Here is a 19,524-nt window from a genome sequence, read left to right as displayed (position 1 = left end):
TAATGGATGCAGTGAATATTGTCTTAGTTATTAAACATCTTGACATCATTATTGACATCACATGGTCATTTAGAAAAGGGTCAAATTACTGTCATGGGAAAGATTATATGAACCCCTGCTGATTTTGCAAGTTCGTCCAATAAACAAAGAAATGATCGCTCTATAATTTCAATATTATGTTTATGTAAATAGTGATAGAAGAAGAATAACAAAAATCTAAGTTTTTTTTCCAATTTCATTCTTGGAATTGCCAAATTATCATCAAGCAATGAAGCAATCTTTAATGATTAATGGTTAAAGGATAGAAATCAGTTAAAATGAATATGCAATATTGCTCCATGCAATAAGAACAGTTGTGTTGCACCACTTAAGAGTGAAGTTTATCTGTCCCCCTTGAAAGAGTCCTAGCAAACATCAAAGCACCATGCAAACATGGTTTCTTGCTCATTCTTAGATGTTCACATTGTGTCATTGGTAGGGTTGCCAACTTATTTTTATTAGTTTTTTCAAACACATTTAGTTTTTGAATAAGTTATCACTATCGCCAATACCAACTTGAATTTTATTTGGTATCTGACCGAAAAGGAAATCAGTAGTATTGCACATCCCTAGTGGAAACTGTTTCTGTAGAGATTCAGCTGCTTTGTAAAGAATGCGTTTGTAAAGCACTGCATTATGGGATCTGTGGTTTTTGTGTTATCACCACTCCATATGGCCAGGCCATAATAATAGATCTACAGGGTGGGCCGGTTATACTGATGGGAATGGGAATGGTTGGTGACATTGAATACATTTTATAAGTGGTCAGAAACCTTCAAATAACTCGTTACAACCCAAGCACACCATTGTTTTTCTTGTGAAATTACCAATAAATTTGATGTGTCACATGACCCTCTTCATACTGAAAAAACAAAAGTTGGATCCAATGGCCAACTTCAAAATGGCCACTATGGTCACCACACATCTTGAAAAGTTTGCCCCCTCACATATACTAATGTGCCACAAGCAGGATGTTAATATCACCAACCATTCCCATTTTATTAAGGTGAATCCTTATAAATGGCCCACCCTGTATATAAAGTGATCCATGGGATCATGCTACAGGGTTTGTTTAAAAAAATTCAAACTATTATTGGTTAACATAGACTGACAAGCAGTTTATCATTATCCACGTACTTGATTATTTGTGCCCCTTTATGTTGTCCCGGGAGATGCTTTACACTGTCATAGTGATGATTTATTTAGCCAACTCTTTCATTCAAAATCACCATCGTGCTGTGAGAGTAGGTGTGACTCACTTATGCTGCCATTATAGTGCTCAGGCTCTGTCTGCAACAGGCTGCTAATACGCTTTACACAGCCCAACTGCACCTCCATGTCCGCCAGGTTACGCACCATCCAGTTCAGGTAGTTAGATACCTAAACAGTGAATGACAATCAATAATTACATGTTAGACCTGAGACACTATCTGACAACAAGCTGAAACCTAAATGAAATCTAAAAGTAAATTTATGACAAATTGCTAATAATATCAGAAAGGGTATTATGATGATTTCTATTTTTAACTACAGAGGTTGGCTACAGCACTATAAACAGTAACCTGGACTTTTCATGATTGCCGTTGACTGTTTATTTCAAAACCATTAAATTACCTCAGCATTGAGGCTCAGCTACCTGACGTTCATCTCCTACATTGAAGCATGACTCAAGTCATATAGAAAAGTTAACTAGTTCAAAGAGAGATGTGTGTTTCTGATTTGCAACATGGGGACCTGTCATGATCCGGTCTAGAAGGCATTACTCCGGTTTGGATCCCGGGCTTTCACGTTAGTCCTGTGTAATGTTTCCTAATCATGTTGACCTGTGTCTAATGTATAAAGCTGCCCTGTTCGTGTCTGTTGACCGTTGGGTCTTTGTTATGTTACATGTTCACATGTTACCGGATGTCTCCCCTGTCCTGTTCATTGCAAGATTAAACCCGTTTTGTGACGTCGTGCAAATGCGTCCTTCTTCTTCGTCAAGTCTAGTCATCATTTCCGATCACCTGCCTCGCTTTTCCGATCTCCTGCCTCGCTATTAAATCATTGCTAGTCAATTTTCATACCATCAAAGCGTATGTGAGCCCCAGGCCCACCTGACCAGCGGAGAGCTGTCTGTACAGGGAGCTGCTGATGGAGGCCACTGCAGCTATCAGTACAACACATGCCCCAATGTACTCCTACACACAACACAACACACAACAGAGCTTAACAAAAGGTTACATTTCAATCATCCATATTCTTATATTTCAAGTGCTTTCCAGACAAGAACAAAACAGAATAGAAACTTGTGGTTAAAGACTTATTACCATGCGAACTTCCAGCCATCGATTAGCTGCGGTTAAAAAGAGGGAAGCAATGTTGTTGGCGTCTGTGTATTCCAGTAATTTCTTTTTGAACTTCGCCTCATACCTTCAGGGTAAAAATAGTATTATAAATGGCAGAAAAAACAGTGTTTGTATGTGGCATATAATAAGACATAATCAGACTGAAAAGAATGAACTAGTTATAATAAGCCATGCATTATAAATGTACAGCAACAGTGTCATGATGAGGCATAATAAAGGTAATTCAAGTTAAGCTCTTTCACTTTTATTTGGGGAAGCCATCAGCTGTCAGATCAAAAGAAGTCAGTCAGAGGGTGGGTGTATCACCTGAAGGCTCTGATGGTAGTAAGACCCTCCACAGTTTCAGAGTAGTGGGAAAGTAGAGGGATCTGGGTGCTGTCCTCCAGCTGCTGCAGATCCCTGTTATAGAGAAAGAATACAATACTGTTTTGATGTCATGTGACCTTTGAGAACTGTACTCAAGGATGAGTACCATTAATCCAAAATAATTATACTCAAGTACAGGTAAAAAGTAGTCTTCCAAAAAATGACTCAAGCAAGAGTACAAACGTATTTTGTGATAGAATTGTAATATCTTGCATTACATATAATACAGCTAATGTATTTTTTAGAAACTATATATATAGTTATACTTTCAGTAGTTATTTAGTTATTTTTAGTTATACTTTCAAAAGTGCCTTTGACCCACCTGGAAGCCACTCTGAAGTACTTCTGGATGAAGTAGCAGGTGATTAACAGTGGTACCAGTGTAATGAGGAAGACAGGTGTAACATAGGCAATGACCCCCAAGGCAGAGACACACAGCAGTGTAGAGCGGCTCAGACACTCAAGTGTGGCAGGGATGTGCTGCAACAAACACACACACAGACTTTAAATCAAAAATGTGGAAAATATACACTATTATTGAACCAGTTCTTTTCTGATGTAAGTGGATAAAATAATTATTTTTTACATGATGATATATAATAATCACATGGGATGAGTGTCTTGAACTATAGTGAGTGTTGTGGGGTTAAATAGTGCATCACATGGAATAAGATTTTATTTTAGTGTTTAAAGTATGGTGTTCACCTGGTCAACAGTATTTGTGTCAGCAGAAAACCTGTTTAAAATGTTGCCAACTGGAGTTGTTTCAAACAGCCTGAGGAAAGTAAAGTACAGCTATAAGCTGAAGTCACTTCATCATCACTTCATCAACACATCATCATCACTGTATCCTGGAATAAGGACAGTCAAGTCCATTTATTTATTATGAAATATGAATATTACTAAATTTATTCATGATTTTTCTCTTTAAACAACAGATTTTAAGACAGACTTTGAGCTTTGCATGAATAATTGTCAGGGATGTGCTGAAGACCACATAATCTTTAAACTTTGTACCTAGCAAACCAGTCCAAAATGTTTGAATATGTGACTACAGTATATAAATACAGTATACAGTATCCTGACTTACACATCCAGTCCCACACACGTACCTCATGGGAGCTAGTACAATGATGTTGAGAAGGCTGTGGTGCAGCTGGGTGGCCACATGCAAGCCTGTCCACTCGACGGTCACTGAGGTGACCAAGCACAGCACAATGCCCAGGCCACAGAGCACACAGAACACAAGCAGGTATGAAGAGTGAGTGAAGTCACACACCTAAAAGGACAGGGAAGAAGTGAAGTCACCAGTTGCTGAAGTGCCCAGAATCAGAAAATGTCATTACTCCCAGAGGAAACTGCAAAGGGCACAAAGACACAGAGACTTACATACAAATGTAAGTGCCAAATCTTGGTTGCACAAAGTAATGTACGCGAGACTTCTTCAGAAAATTTCAAAAATCTTCTGTGCACAGATACAAAATGTAGAAAAGAAAAATATCAAAGTTAAAAAAGAATTTCCTTAGATATGTGGGACTGCTGAAATTCTGCATAGTCATGGTCAAAGACTGATGCTTCTAAGTCATTCACGCAACAAACAGCTTCTGCTGAGTAATATAGAACAAATATTAATATAGTAAATTATTTTAAACCTTGAAATTAACGTTGTTATTATTTAGTAATCATTTCCTTTAAATATAAATGTATAAATCTGTCACAGCGGCGAGCTGACGGGGGAACAAACCGCAGAGGTGGGACATAACGAAAACAAGAATTTATTACTAAACACTATTCATTATGGCGCGATGGCCGAAAACAGGGGAAATAACGGGGAGAACGAAAACTAGCCCGCAGGCGTGTGCCGATTGCCAGAACTCAAAACTACACATCAAACAGTTGCAGGGTCCACTACAGAGTTCACGAAAGGAGTTCACGGAGCTCCCGAAGGGCGGAACCACAACGCCTCTTATCCGCAGTCTGGATTGGCCACAAGTGATGTCTCCAGCTGAAGCCAATCCTGACAGAGCCCCCTGTCCAAGGGCTACGTCCTCGGAGCCCCAGCAGTACCATCAGTGGAGGAGGCGGTGCGGACTGCGGTAACCACAGTGCTCCTTCTGGGCACATGCAGCCCCTCTCGTTGCACATCCCTGCTGGTAGAGAGACCAGCTTCTCTCCCTGCCCTGCGCATGGAGGTGGTCCTGGTCCCTCTGGCAACCACATACGACACCCCTGTCTGGTACCTTCTGTCCACATGCAGCTTCTCTCCCTGCAGCACACAGCAAGGTGGTTCCGGACCCTCTGGCAACCGCTCACTGCACCCCAGGCTAATGCCTTCTGGACACGTGCAGCCCCTCCCACTGCACATTCCTGGTGCCAGTGTGAGGGCTTCGCCAGACCATCGGGCCAGCCCCTTCTGCATCCATTGGGACAAGCAGGCCCTCTTCCTTCCCTGTCCCAGCTCAGCCAGTCGGAGTGAGAACGGGGAGCGCCAGTGGGGAGCATTGGATAGTCACCCGTGTGGTCAGGTTTGGGATATGAACCAGCCACTAAGCCTTGTTGCTATGTCATGCTGTGATGACACCAATGTTTGGACACTTTGGTACTTTTATCCAACTTTTATCCAACCAGGAGTATTTTGGTGTATTTATTCTGGTGGTGCTGTAAGATTGGGTTGGTCCTGGATCACCAACCAATCAACCTAAACTGAAAATAAGTGTTATTTTCATCTGCCTGTATCTTATCCCTATACTGATGTGACATGACAGAATGCCTGATCCTAAAGAGGCACAGCAAACAAATAAGAATAAGACATACGTGCAGGTTCTGGCTTGAGGATGTTACCCCACTCAATGAGGCACAGTCACAACCCAGATTCACCAGAAAAGGAAGATCTCAAGAGCCTTCCTCAAGTTCCAGTGCCACACCCCATCTTCCATGGGTTAAGCAATAGCAGAGCTGCTCCTGCTGCCTGAAGTGCCCATAGGGAGAACAGAACCAGAGATGGACGACACAGTGTTGTTTTGTCTCTGTGCATTGAGACTGGACTTTGTGTCGGTCCTCACTTGAGTGAAACAGGACTCTGCCAGGATGCCCCTTACTCTGCACCAGCCCAAAACCACTAAAATGAGAATGGCTGGTCCTTGAGCATCACCTTGTGACAAGAGGAGGGCAGGGTGGGCATTGTGGAACCATGTTAGATATGTCTGGGATCCTAATGTGTCACCACAGCCACCACCGTAACAACTAAAGCTTCAGGGATTTTCAAATGGACCAGTAGCATCATAATTGACACGTATTGTACACCATGACACTGGACTACACTTTGGACTTCTCCCCTCTACAACTGTAAGCCTTTTTCTCTTATTGGACATAGGGCTGGGCGATTTTGATAAAAAAAAAATCTTCCGATTTTTTTTCCAATGCACTTAAAAAATGGCTGCAGACATCAGATATAGTGTCAAAAGTGCAACTTTATTGCTATGATTGTCCTCAAGAGTTAAAATGTGTAGAATCCCAAAACAAAAAGTAAATGAGGCTCTGTCATTCAACAATTTCAAGCTTTAACCCAGGTTTAAGCAAAAGTGCAAAAAGTAGCTTAAATGCTCTGTTCAAGAAATCAGATAATTACAAATTTTGTAACATATAACATTACAATTAAAAAAAATAATCTCAGTTTAGTGTGAATATAAAAAAATGAAACATGCCTGTGGCAGACATATAGCCTGCTCAAAGAATGAACAAATGTATACTTTTATCTATAACAACAAAACACGTGCTTTGTGGCTGAGTAAAACTGCATCTCCTCCAGCTCACTGCGGATCTTTTCCCGAGTTGTATCGGCGAAATACTTGGCAATAAATTGGCAGCATGTCTGTGGCAATATAAAACGTGACCGCCTCTGTAATCGCTTTCCATCGCGCTCCGTTCTTATCATAAGGCACACAGTTTGTAAAGCTGTCAGGAAGTGTACTTTGCTTTTTTAGCAGGTGTGCTAGAGGAGCCGTTTTCTTCGGGATGTTTATTCCTCAGGTGCTGGAAAAGATTTGTTGTACTGCTGCTTCCAGTAGCAACAGCCTTGAAACATATTTTGCAGCAAGGCTTCGTGTGTCTTTCGTCTTCTGCATCAAAACCAAACCAGTTCCAAATGACGGAATTACCTGTGCCTTTCTTTGGAATTAGTTCTCTGCTACACGCTGCCATGTTGTTTTGACTGTGTTACGCGGGGCAGGGGGCTACGGTAACCAACAAGGACGAAACGCGGTCCGAAAAAATTATTGTGGCAAAAAACTCGAGTTTGCAAAATAAAAATAGTCTTAAACTACAAAATCGATAAATCGATGAAATCGATTTTTCCCCCAATCACAATCACAAACCCTGCACTGACATCACTTGCAGGCTCACTCTACCCTGGAAGGGGTCCTTCTCTGTATCACGTTTCTTCCTTTCTTTTTTTCTCTCTCCTAGAGTTTTTTTGTGTGGAGTTTTTCCTTGCACGCAGAAGGGTCAAGTGTGGAGGGTGTCAAAGCCCATTGAGATGTACTGTATGTGATTTTGGGCTATATAAGAAATATATGTTGTTATTGTGGTTGTAATCATCCTCAGCTGCTTAAGAAGAAGCAGGGCTCTATAGGAATTGTGGGCATTGTTATAGGTGTCATCCATGTATTTTGTGTTAACCAGAGCCCGACGTTGTGTTTTGCTTTTCACTATGTTGACTTCATCCCTACACTGATGTAGCATGACAGGCACATGTTTTGTTGAATAATAATCCTGGATGTCTTTACTAGAGACACAGTGTGAGCCCAGAGATGGACCACTTTCCTTTAGATTTGATACCTGATCCTGATGCCACGGCCAGCTGATGTTGGCAACTGGGATCTCAGCTACATTATGAAAAAAGGGCAAAATCATTTTAAATTTGTTCACAGCTCAGAAATATTAAACTGTCTCTCACCTCTACAGCAGTGCAGTTGCCCTTGGTGATGCTGACCTTGGCTGAGATGACACTGGAGGTCCAGTGAGCGAGCCAGTAGTCAATTGCCACCATTACAGAGTGTTTGGTGAGTTGGGAAAGGATGAGGAGCAGGAGGAAGAGAAAACTGGCTGACTTGAGGTATATGCTAAAAGATGTCCAGGGTATGGTGTCCCTCTGGTGCAGCTCCGTGGAGAGGCTGTCCTCATCACTCTCCAGGGACTCTGCAGAGGAAGGCTTTGGTGAGGAGGACGGACTGTGACTGAAGAGCTAAATTAATGGCCTCCCCTGGTCAGGTAAGTGGCTGAAATTGTAGCCCCTCATATGTGAAAGTGAAGTGATTGCCATTTTGAAGCACAGCAAGCACAGTGCACACAAGGAAATGTGTCCTCTGCTTTTAACCCATCACCCTTGGTGAGCAGTGAGCAGTCATGACAGGCACCAGGGAGCAGTGTGTGGGGACGGTACTTTGCTCGGTGGTACCTTGCCGGTTTGGGATTCAAACCCATAACCTTCTGATTATGGGGCCGCTTCCTTACCTGCTAGGCCACCACTGTTATTACATACACCTGCCTCTTGGGCACAATGCATGGCCTAAGCGTTTTAAGAAACTTAAGTTTTATTGCCAAGGTAAGATTGCATATTTTAGGAATTTAAATGTCATTCGCTAGTATTGTTTTCATTTTCAGTTTAAATATGTTCTTGAAAAACACGCAAGGCACAAGAGCTAATTGTGCATGACGGCCACATTTTTCAACACGTGAAGACGTGTTTGAAGCAGGACATGGAAAGCAATTCAAGCAGATATTTACAACAGTTTGAGGATTTTTTTTGGGTGGATGTTGGGAGATTTTGGAATACTTTCTGCACTTTTGGTGTTTGTAGATTGGGAATGCTTGTTTCAAAATCAGTGCAGAATCTGCCTACATATATGTACGTCAGTCATACTTGCCTCAATTTAATTTAATTAAGTCATTGTGTGTGGATTCATCTTAAACTACTGGTATAATAACTAGGGAATGGATGTCCACATTGTTGATTTGTATGTGGTTCCCACCTGGGTGGGAAAGATGGGTGAGATCCGTTTATACCCGTGAGTTCAAGTTCTTCAATATGTTACATACATGCAGCACACTTGGTAAGGCAAAGAGTTGCTTGGATTTATGGGCGTCTAAATCTTATGAATCTGGGGTTCCAAAGAGGCCCTTATAACACCTGCATGGAGTAGGCAACCTGGTGATGGAGACCACTACATGCTCTTCGTACACTTTCAATTATTAGCATTCGTTACCATAGGGTCGGCCCATATACGTGTTTCTGTAATCATTACAAATGGAGTATGTCCTTTAAAAGTGTTTTAGATAGGACTCTCTGCGTCAGGATGGTTTTGGTGATGAGACCAACAGAAACATATTTAGGTTAATTCAGTGAACGTGTTTGGTCGCTTTGATATGTCTTAAGGCTGACAAATGGAGAAATATCAAAGACTGTCAAATTAAAGTTTGCACCTGACATCAGCTACATTTGCTATTGCACAATTACTGGAAGCTGGCTCACATACCCACGTTATTCTGCTTGGCATGACTATGTAACAGCTTTATGGAAATTGGTTCTGTTTTCGTCAGACGTTTTACTCTATGGCTTCATTTTTTCAGCAGAAGCCTCGTTCTACAGCTTTAGGTCCTCAGCAGAAACTATGTTCCCCAAATGTACCCTTGTTCCACAAAAATACAGATTTTGTATTGTTTTACAAAAAATTTGCAGATGTCACTTTTCCTGGAGGTTGGACAGAGAAGACTGGACCAAACTTTAATGCAAATGTGTTTAAACTGTTCTGATTTTCATCAGAACATTACATACATTAAATCTTAAACCTTTTGATGATAATTTGTCAACACTATATTTGAATAACTGACTAAAGATCTGTGACCAGACTGTATATCCAAATACAGACAAGCTCAGGTTCTGTCAAGTTTCACAATGGGACTGACAGCTGCACTCATTCTGTGGACGCAGTTACATGCTGTCAAGGTTTTGGGGAACAATGGGAACTGGGGACCAGGGAACAGTGCAATTCCAGGAACTGGTTCCCTGTGTGCTTTCAAGTGGTTTGCTGCTTGGGATAGGAAGTGGATGCAGGAACAGAACAGGGAAGGAGCATCAAAAGAGTCTTACAATACTATTAAAGTAATTATTTTCCCCATTTAGAATATTGTAGCACTAAAGTTTTGAGACCAGTTGGACCAATAAATCTGTTTAAGCAGATCCCGTAATCATTAAAATTCTTATAGCCTTGAATATCAACATCTGTAGCACAATCTAACACTTCACAATATGTTTACCATTGTTAGGATGTCAGCTATAACCGAATCTGAAAAACATTAACCTGAATATGTGCCTTCTGCGCCAATAAATCTACATGAATGTTGGACCAAAGAGGCACCACTTACCTCCAGGTTTCCAGGTCACATAACAGGATCCTGGGGCCAGAGCTTCCTATGTTCTCCTTAACTCCAACAGTTCACATAGGGGAAATCCCCCAAAATAAATCGAAACCAAAAATAAAAAAAAATGTGCAAACTAGATAAACTAGCTGGGAGGAAATTTACAAAACTGGGGAAGATCCTAAATTCCCCCTCTCAACATCAGCCAGACCCATATTAGCTTCTCCTTTATGGCCCAGCTTGCAGACCTGAAAACCTAGAAGCCAGCTGGTGCCCCCTTGTGGATGTGATTGTGTGAGTGTCCACATCCTATGCATATATTCTATTATAGTAAAATTATTTATTATATTATTTTTGGCCTGAACAATAAATAAAATAAGAGTCGCCACACTGCTGTATTAGTAACAGAGCACCCCGCTATAAAGTAGATGCATGAAGGAAGAAGGTCTGCATTTTCACAGTCACGTCACTTGTGTGGTTATGGTTGCTGAATTGTACAAGCACCAAATAGTAATAAGTGCCAATACATTGTAATGGATTGTAGCACACTCAAGAAACAAGAATGATTAAATAAGTAATTCATTTACAAATTAATTAATTAATTAATCTCAGCTTCCACTGCTCAACCACACTCGACTGTGAAAATGTAATTCATTCAATAGAATGCGTAAAATGGGCAGCCATTCAGAAGGATGCATTCCATTTGTTCCAGACCTTTGTGAGCACTATGGGAAACATCAGGAGCTGGAGAATTCCCACATGTCCACACAGTGGTGCCACAGAAACAAAGAGAACAACAACAGGAACAACAACAGATAAACAACATTGGTTACTGTTACACACATTAAAAAAAAGACTGTCACTTACCCTTATGCAACATAAATATATAATACTGTATGGGTAGATGTGTACTATAAAAAATGCAAACATTATTGGTGAAGTGATTGCACAGCACAGGTTGCTGCAGCAAAGACTGACAACATAAGCTGTATGCTGCAGCAGCTTCAAATATTGTAAATATTTGTGCAATATAATTTAATATAATTTGTAACTGTTTTTAAGCATTTTCTATAATACGTATCAATATTAATCATGTATAAACTATATGGACAAACATGTTAGGATGCCTGACCATTAAACAAGAGGTGATGTTAATTAAATTGCATTCAAATAAACATAGTGTACTCTCAGAACTGAGATTTTGAGAAGTAGTCATTTTGTTTCACATATGTTTCAAAATGGATTCTGTATGGTTGTGCTTGATTTTGTACATGGGACAATTGGTCTGAAACACCTGAATTCAAAAATTCATGTCCCAATACGTTTGTTCACATATTATATATGCCTTTAAACACAATTTGGAAACAAATAGAAATAATATTTTGTTCCATAAGGGTATGTTCCTGAGGCAATGATAACCAAGGTACATTGCTATAAAACAATGACTTCACACGCCTGGGAGTGAAATGAATAGCATGGAGCTGGAAGAAACTGAAGGTTGAACTGGTAACACAACAGGGTCCCACCTTCATCACGGTCTTCAGTGGCCACCATGTCTCTGGGGTACATGGTCCTTCTGAAACTCCACTTCCTCAGCTCATTCCCACTCTCCTGACCTGCTTCCTGTTGTGCAAAGTGAACGTGGTGACAGGCATCAGTGATGGGGCTTTTATAAAGGCTTTCTCTGCAAAAAGAAGTGTTTTAGTGTTCTCTTGTCACTACCTTCCTGCGCATGAGCGTGTTCCACTGCTCATACAGTTCGGGCTCTAAGCCCTGGATGTCACTAAGAGTGCCCTGTGTCTGTACGGTGCCGTCCTTCATTGCAATGATCTAGGATCAAGGAAAGCCATGTCATGATATTTCAAAGCACAAGCCCATAAACATTGATGGTAAGCTTCTAACAGTTGTCTTTTTTTAACACTATAACTACACTTAATTCTGATATTTATGTGTACTTTAAAACGTGTATGTATAATGTGCATATTTTTCACAAATAAGAATGTGTGGTGGATTCTGATTAGACAGTGTTTAGAATTCATGTGTTGTGTCTACAGATACCCAGTCAGCGTGAGGCAGATACTGCAGTCTGTGAGTGACTAACACCACCGTCCTTCTCTCCACCCTCAGCAGCTTCAGAATTCCCTGCTGCATAAGGTGGTCACTCAGGTGGACATCCAGCGCTGAGAATGGATCGTCCTGAAAAATGATGAACAGTATGTTTATTAAAATGTATACTAATCTATAAGATCAACAGAGGGTATGTCTCTGCCCCTGGAAGAACTTATTCTCTGAACCTTGTTCATCTTGCAGTATGAACCTTGCATCTCCAAGGGTGATGGTCAAAAGCAGAGGACACATTTCACTGTGATGCAGTGTTTCACAATGACAGTCACTTCACTTTCACTTCGATGTAGGACTCTTGTGATTTTTCTTGTGAAACCTCTCCTGATGTGTGTTTTGGGGTCCCAACCCTGTTTCTGTTGTTTTGTGACTTTGTATGAAAAGGGATAAAACCCACGAGAAAGCATGAACTGCAGAATTGAGAGTGGAGGTATTGCAAAGCTCAAAATGTGTCCAACACGCCATTTGAATCCATTTACTTAGCTTTCTTCTCACACTCTACAATATTTTTTAATGGACTCACTGCCCACCTTTATTAAACAATTCTACAGATTTTTCAACCACTAAATGGCATGCTGACAAATGTAGCCAGGGTGTCCTCATCTACCACCCATGAAGGGGCTGCCATTATCCCAGAATGAGATTTTTTTTTCACTGACCTCCCAGAACAAACTTTGCTTACTCAGGTTTTCTTCTCCAATTCTCCTTGCATCTCTGCCTCTTTTGTGTACAAACACTTGTCTATTTCCTGTGTTGCTTTCATATATTATACTTCAGTTGTGTTCAGTTGCATTGCATATTAGCCACTTTGATACTTGCACTGCGAAAAAATTGTTTCTGTGGTCTATTCAATTTGTATAATTTCAACACAAAGAGTAAAACCGTATTCACGTATTCAGTTTCCATGCACTCACCAGCAACACTACGTTGGTCTGCTGGTACAGGGTTCGGGCCACACTAATGCGCTGGCGCTGCCCACCTGACAGAATGATGCCCTGTGGAAAAGAAAAGAATTCAATTCCCATTGAAGCAAACATGGCATAAAAAGGAAGAGGGAAGGAAGCATTTGAGTATTTCAGGTTGGTTAAATAATTCTACGCATTTTACGCATTGAACAGCCTTCATTGGTGTCTAATAACATGCATCGCTACAGAATTTACTCCAAAAAGATTCAACAGGATTCCATGGGATTTTGATCTTGGAACTGAAATATTTAGTTTAAATGCACAGCCTGTCCATAAAATAAAAAAGAAAATATGTAATTACTATATAATTGGATAATTGTGGCATAGATTATTATTTTTTACTTATTTAACCATAAATGTTGCAGGGAGAAGCTACTCATTTATAAACTATCATGTTAGAAAACACATCCTGTGGATGTGGAAAATATGATAATCTGCATCAAAATTGCTGGAACAATAAAAATTGGGTTAAGAACTGTGAAACAGCTTATTAAAAACCGGGAGGATAGTGAGGAACCATCATCTTCATGAAAGAAATGTGGTCAGAAAAAATATTGAAAGATTGAGATCAATCACTGAAACATTTGGTGAAATCAAATAGTAAAATATCAACACAGTTGTAAAATACTCACAGCTATGTTTAACAGTGACAGTAGGAGCATTTCCACTGGCCCAATGTGAAGGTAACTCAAGAGACTGGGACTAAACAGCTGTATAGCCTTAATAAAACCACTGATCAGTGAGGCTAATGAAAAAAAGGCTTTTAAAGGGAATTGGAATATACGGAAAGGTCAGATGAGTTATGTTCCAGATACTTGCACTGCGAAAAAATTGTTTCTGTGGTCTATTCATGCCCATCACCCTGTTCCAGAATGATGGGCATGTCAGGATGCAGCTATCATGTCTAGTTCCTACAATACAAGCTTGTGGGGACAGTGCTATGATCTGGGGTTGCTGCAGTTGGTCAGGTCAAGGTTCGGCAATGTTATAAGGTCAGCTGACTACTGAATGACCAGGTATTCCATAAGTGAATTTCTTCTTCCCTGATGTCACTAGCATATTCCAAAATAACAATGGCATTTCTCTTCAGGCTTAAACATGTAATTTTCACACATGAATTGTGTGGTAACTTGTCTTGAAATAAAGACTCAACCACGGAACGCACATAAAACTTGACTACAGCTTTTTTACAGAACAGAGTTGAACAAAGAACACAACACAACCTGAATTTACCTCTCACTTGTATAACACGAACTATACAGATTCTCCACTAAATGGCAACCTCGACCCACACATCAGTCCAACTTGTCCCATGTCCTCAAGATCTCTATAATATCTTGTTAATAATTTCATGCAACTCTGCACAGAAATAAATGTTGTGACATTGCAGAACCTCACTGAAGCAATGGCTCAGAGAATGTGCGCTGTAATCAATGCTAAAAGCAGTCCAACCAAATATTCCAGTGTGTGAATATTTTTTTTTGCACAGGCAGTGTAGTAATGGTGTAACAAAGTGGGATGAGATGGCACAGGAATGAAACTAGGCAACATGCGTGCCTCATTTTCTTTAGTTGTGCCTTTTCCTTCCTTCTTTGACATAATGGGCACACACTCATGTTCAGGCACTGGAGCCTGAGGCAGTCAAGGTCCTTAGTCTTCCCTCTGAGATTGTGCTGGGTCAGTGGAATGGAATAATTCAGCTGGGACCTACACCAGTCACACTCTTTTATTACCCAACAGTGTAACCACCAGGCCTTGTTGTAATATAAAACATCCAATATAATGGCAAATCAAGCCCTACCTGCTCGCCAATCACAGTCTGATCCCCCTGAGGAAGCGATTCGATATCAGGTGCTAAAGAACAAGCATCAATAACTTCTCTATACCTGGACACGGAAACAGAGAGATTGTCATTTTCCCAAAGGTCAGTGGTACAGTGTGTGTCATTATGTAATACCTCTGTTTATCCTCATTTTAAAACTAAACGCATTTGTGTGCAGCTATGGCGTATACCAGTGAATGTGAATATTGTGGAAAATACTACACAAACACATAAAAGGAAAATATTTGGTTACTTAGCAATATAGTATTTGCATATGTACTTTATGCTTTAAGAGTATTTGCTGTTCTATGTTTGATACGTGCTCTTAAATATACGTTTATCGCATATATATGTGTAAATGTATATTGTAGGAGGGATTATCTATTCACAGCATTTATCATGTACCCTTACCCAGAGCGAAATTTAGTCAGTAGTTACAGGGACAATGCCCCTGGAGACACTCAGGGCTAAGTGTCTTGCCCAGGGACACAATGGTAGTAAGTGGGTTTTGAACCTGAGACTTCTGGTTCATAGGCGAGTTTGTTACACACTATCACCCCACTTTATTCACTTTCAAGGGTGTTACGCAATGTGCAATGCATCCTTCTTATTACCCCCCCCTCCAAAAAAAAAAAAAAATGGTGTTGAGTTTGTCTTTTGTGTTTTAAAAAATACATTATTCCACACTCTGATGGCTGCAGTTGGTTATTATGATTGAGAAGGCTTAGGATAAGATTATATTTTATATAAAAAATAACTAAATATTAATTGTCAGAAATAAATAAATGTCTCTCGCTCTCTCTCTGTGTGTATGTGTAAAATACCTGGACTGGTTGGGAGGTGTGTCAAACATGATGTTCTCCTCTAGAGTGGCATTGAGCAACCAGGGCCTTTGTGATGCATAGGCAACTGCACTTCTCTTCCTGTGGGAGGAGTTAGGTGCATAGTTATTCCTTCATCTTGCACACAATCAAGATAATTATACATAACAAGACCTGCACTATACACATCATTTGTGGTAATTAGGCACAAGAAAGACATGGGACACCAGGGAAACCTGGTAATATTCGGATTAGAAGATACAAACTACTAGATGTTGGTCCCTGCATGGATCATGGAGCATATTACACATCCCCAGATGATCAATGCAAACATACCCAGTCAACCACATGAAACAGTAAATGAAACAGTCTGTCATTTGACCAGGCTACCTTCTTTGTCAAGTGTTGATGATCGCATGCCCCTTATAATAGGGTCTGGATATGGGTCTGCATGGGCATTGTGCCTACACAAACAGCATTAATTTTTAATCCTACAGTACCCTCATTAATTTTTAATCCTACATCCATCATTAATGTTTAATCCTACAGTACCCTGTCATTAAATCAGATGCATATAATGGCAGATTAAATAAATCAGATTAAATGCAGGTCACCCACACATTTATGAGTGAGCCTTGTTTGCCCATGACACAGTCACTAGTTTTGCTTTCTGAGTTTTGGAGGTGCTGTGATCCAGCTTCATAATCAGATTTGTGAATTAACCATTTGAGAAACATTGTACCCTACCTGTTTATTTTACTTCCTGATGTGTGGTTTTCAAAACTGTAAGAAAAAAAAAGCAGCACATTTTATAATAATACTCAATCACCCCCTCAGGTTTTTGTATAATCTTAAATATATTTCCTGTGCCACTTCGTTAAACAGTTCTGTAAGTGAAGAGTGTTTTCAAATATTCACTAATGTGATTTTATATATGAAATCATATCACAGACCTCCCTTCTCGCTCTGAATATGGCTTGTGCAGACTGCAAAGGAAAACAAATATCAGATTAGTTTGAATGTGGTTAATGTAGTCAAACCACAGATGTTAATGCTTTCTGGTTAGCTCAGCTTGTTAGAGTGTGGTGCTAATAACGCGAATGTCAATGGCTTGACCGCCCTACAGGCCACATTTAATTTTTGGTGACGGGTAAAATCCTGAACCGGCAAATACACTGCTCATTGGGCATCTAGCATGGCTGCACACTGCTCAATAAGGGGGGTGGGTTAGATACAGACAACACATTTATTGTGTAAACCATGCGCTGTGCTGCAGTGTTTCACAATGACAATCACGTCACACTTCACTTTCACTTTTTTCACTTTCCCTTGCAAAATACATTTTTTTGCAAAAGCACTGGTCACAGTGAACTATTTGGTAAACAGGCCAAAAGTCCTTCTTGTATGATGACTGTTGTGGTTGTGGACTGTTGTGAATGTTTATACACCCTTTTGTTATTTATTTTTTCATTGTTTAAGAAATATCAAGTTTGTCATTATGGGGTATTGGGATGTGTAAAATGGTAAAAAAAAATGACTTTAATGCTGTAACATAAAATGTGGAAAAACTGAGCATTGTGAAATACTTTCTGGATGCACTATGCTAAACTGTGCAAAATGGTACATAAGTCAGTGATAGCTTAGTAAGTAGTGTGTGGAATAAAATGTTGTCTTCTTCTTACCTGTTCCAGCTGATGCTTCCTGACATCTTCTGCATCTCCCCCATAGCAGCCAATAGCAGGGAGGATTTCCCACTGCCAACCTGCCCCACGACCATTGTCAGCCGTCCTGACACACACACACACACACATACACATACACACATACACACACACAAAAACTAATGGTGTCTGAAAACTGAATTCATTGTCATGAATGTATTCAGTACCTAAAATGTGTACTCTAAGAATACTTCCACAATATATAAAACAATAAAAACACTAGTGCTATTTCATTACTTGTTTTTGTTTGCAGTTAATTAGCTACTTTTCATGTTGTTTTTAACATAATTAAAATATAACATTAATTAACTAAAAACATATTAAGAACATGAAAAACAGCTTTTTAAAAAAAGCTCTCTTTTTGTTTTGCAGCCTTATGGTGATTAAAAGGAATGTAATGTTAATATTATTCATTCACAGCCATCTGTACTGTATTAAAACACTTACAGCTAGTAACATTATTAATATGTGCATTTTTGTGTATATAGTTTTTTAAAAACCTAGTTTACATTTGATGGAATGTGATGTGGTTAAGGAACCAGGAAAAGGCCATTTCTTCAAAAAACTTGTTTTATATAATATAGCTAACATATGTGTTTACTGTATTCGGATACACGCCAAACTTGAATGCACACAAGCAGTACAAAATCTAGTGAATAAAAAGAATCTTAAAAACAGACAATCCTACCAAAAGGTACTTTGATGTCAATGTTGGATAATGTGGGACATCCTTGGGTCCAGGTAAAATAGCCATTTATAATCTGCACAAACAGAACAGAGCATACGTATTCAAATAAATCAACCTGAATAGAACAATTACAATGCATTGCAGTGAAGAGAGCAGTGATGAAGAAGTCTAGTCTTACAGAAAGAGAGTGAGAGAGGGGGGTGCAGGGCGCAGACCTTGCTGTTAGCCTCCTATTTAAAGTGGTCAGACAGTTAAAGTCTTTATGTGCCTTTGCCAGGTCCTTGCACGTCTTTCAGTCAGAACATTGACTGCTGCCTCTGGGTTTCTGCCTAAGCAGCCTTTCTACCATGCGTTCATTACATTCTGCTCACTCAATCCCCTTCTTCCGCCTTTAGACATAGTGGATAGCTGACATAGTGATACTACAGCAGCCCCTGCTGAAATTAGACTCTTTAAGGCGTTTGACTGAGCACCTTTACAGTGTCTAAGACGTGTCTGGATACTGCCTGACTGAAATGATACTCCTGGGAGGTTTTGAGAAGCACTGGCCCATTCCTCTTCTAATTGCCTGGAGCAGTGACAGTCTAGGTAATTTGAGTGTTTAAATATCAAATGACCTACTCTTGTTTTTTTGTAATACTATAAGAGTGTTAATTTATTTGTTATAATGCTACTACCACTACTACTAATAACAATGACTGATTTAAAATTAGGCAACACATGTACAAATGTAACTACAAGTGACATTTTTTTAACTGTAAATATGTTTGAAAACGAGGTATCATCTTATATTCGCCGTCTAGAAATAAAAAACTATATTGTTATAATTATAGTCCTGTATGGTAATTCATTTTTTTCTTCTAAAAATAGACCACAAAAATGGTCTAGACCACATAAAATCTTTGTATGATGAATTCAGTGCTGCATGCTAAAAAATGTTGCTAAAAATAATTTGGTGAATAATTTAAATGTCAGTTGTTGTTTTTTTATCTTAACTTGCACTGGATCAGAAAACCCCCTAGTACCAGCTTTTTAAAGTTTTGTCCCAGGTTTTTACCTAAACAATTTATGCAATTATAAAAAAAATATCTATACCCAGAGAACATCTTTGTCTTGTATTGGTATTAAAAAAGGAATGCTGAAAAGCATTCTCTTTTTAAGGTAAATTCTTAAAATCATTATACCCATAATTGTTTAAGATTAGCACTTAATTGAAA

General features: G+C 39.6%; 1 protein-coding gene across 3 annotated transcripts in view; it reads right to left on the bottom strand.

Annotated features, from left to right (window-relative positions):
• The window catches only part of LOC114765854 (ATP-binding cassette sub-family C member 8-like), a 40,745-nt gene that overhangs the window by 3,546 nt on the left and 17,675 nt on the right, over window positions 1–19,524 (bottom strand). For 2 of the 3 annotated variants that reach the window (XM_028956343.1, XM_028956345.1), the window contains exons 16-34: window positions 18,308–18,380; window positions 17,581–17,686; window positions 16,852–16,884; window positions 16,646–16,681; window positions 15,902–16,000; window positions 15,057–15,141; window positions 13,205–13,285; window positions 12,228–12,365; window positions 11,892–11,999; window positions 11,696–11,792; window positions 10,884–10,913; window positions 7,708–7,949; window positions 3,866–4,032; window positions 3,459–3,528; window positions 3,076–3,233; window positions 2,694–2,786; window positions 2,349–2,451; window positions 2,106–2,219; window positions 1,299–1,419 (exon numbers count right to left, since the gene is read on the bottom strand). In XM_028956343.1, the coding sequence (XP_028812176.1) occupies window positions 1,299–1,419; window positions 2,106–2,219; window positions 2,349–2,451; window positions 2,694–2,786; window positions 3,076–3,233; window positions 3,459–3,528; window positions 3,866–4,032; window positions 7,708–7,949; window positions 10,884–10,913; window positions 11,696–11,792; window positions 11,892–11,999; window positions 12,228–12,365; window positions 13,205–13,285; window positions 15,057–15,141; window positions 15,902–16,000; window positions 16,646–16,681; window positions 16,852–16,884; window positions 17,581–17,686; window positions 18,308–18,380 (1,954 nt within the window). The remainder of the gene's footprint in view (window positions 1–1,298; window positions 1,420–2,105; window positions 2,220–2,348; window positions 2,452–2,693; window positions 2,787–3,075; window positions 3,234–3,458; window positions 3,529–3,865; window positions 4,033–7,707; window positions 7,950–10,883; window positions 10,914–11,695; window positions 11,793–11,891; window positions 12,000–12,227; window positions 12,366–13,204; window positions 13,286–15,056; window positions 15,142–15,901; window positions 16,001–16,645; window positions 16,682–16,851; window positions 16,885–17,580; window positions 17,687–18,307; window positions 18,381–19,524) is intronic. The other variant, XM_028956344.1, reaches the window with a different exon arrangement.

Source organism: Denticeps clupeoides, chromosome 16, assembly GCF_900700375.1.
Source record: "Denticeps clupeoides chromosome 16, fDenClu1.1, whole genome shotgun sequence".
Classification (NCBI taxonomy): domain Eukaryota; kingdom Metazoa; phylum Chordata; class Actinopteri; order Clupeiformes; family Denticipitidae; genus Denticeps; species Denticeps clupeoides.
This window is presented reverse-complemented; position numbering and strand designations above follow the sequence as displayed.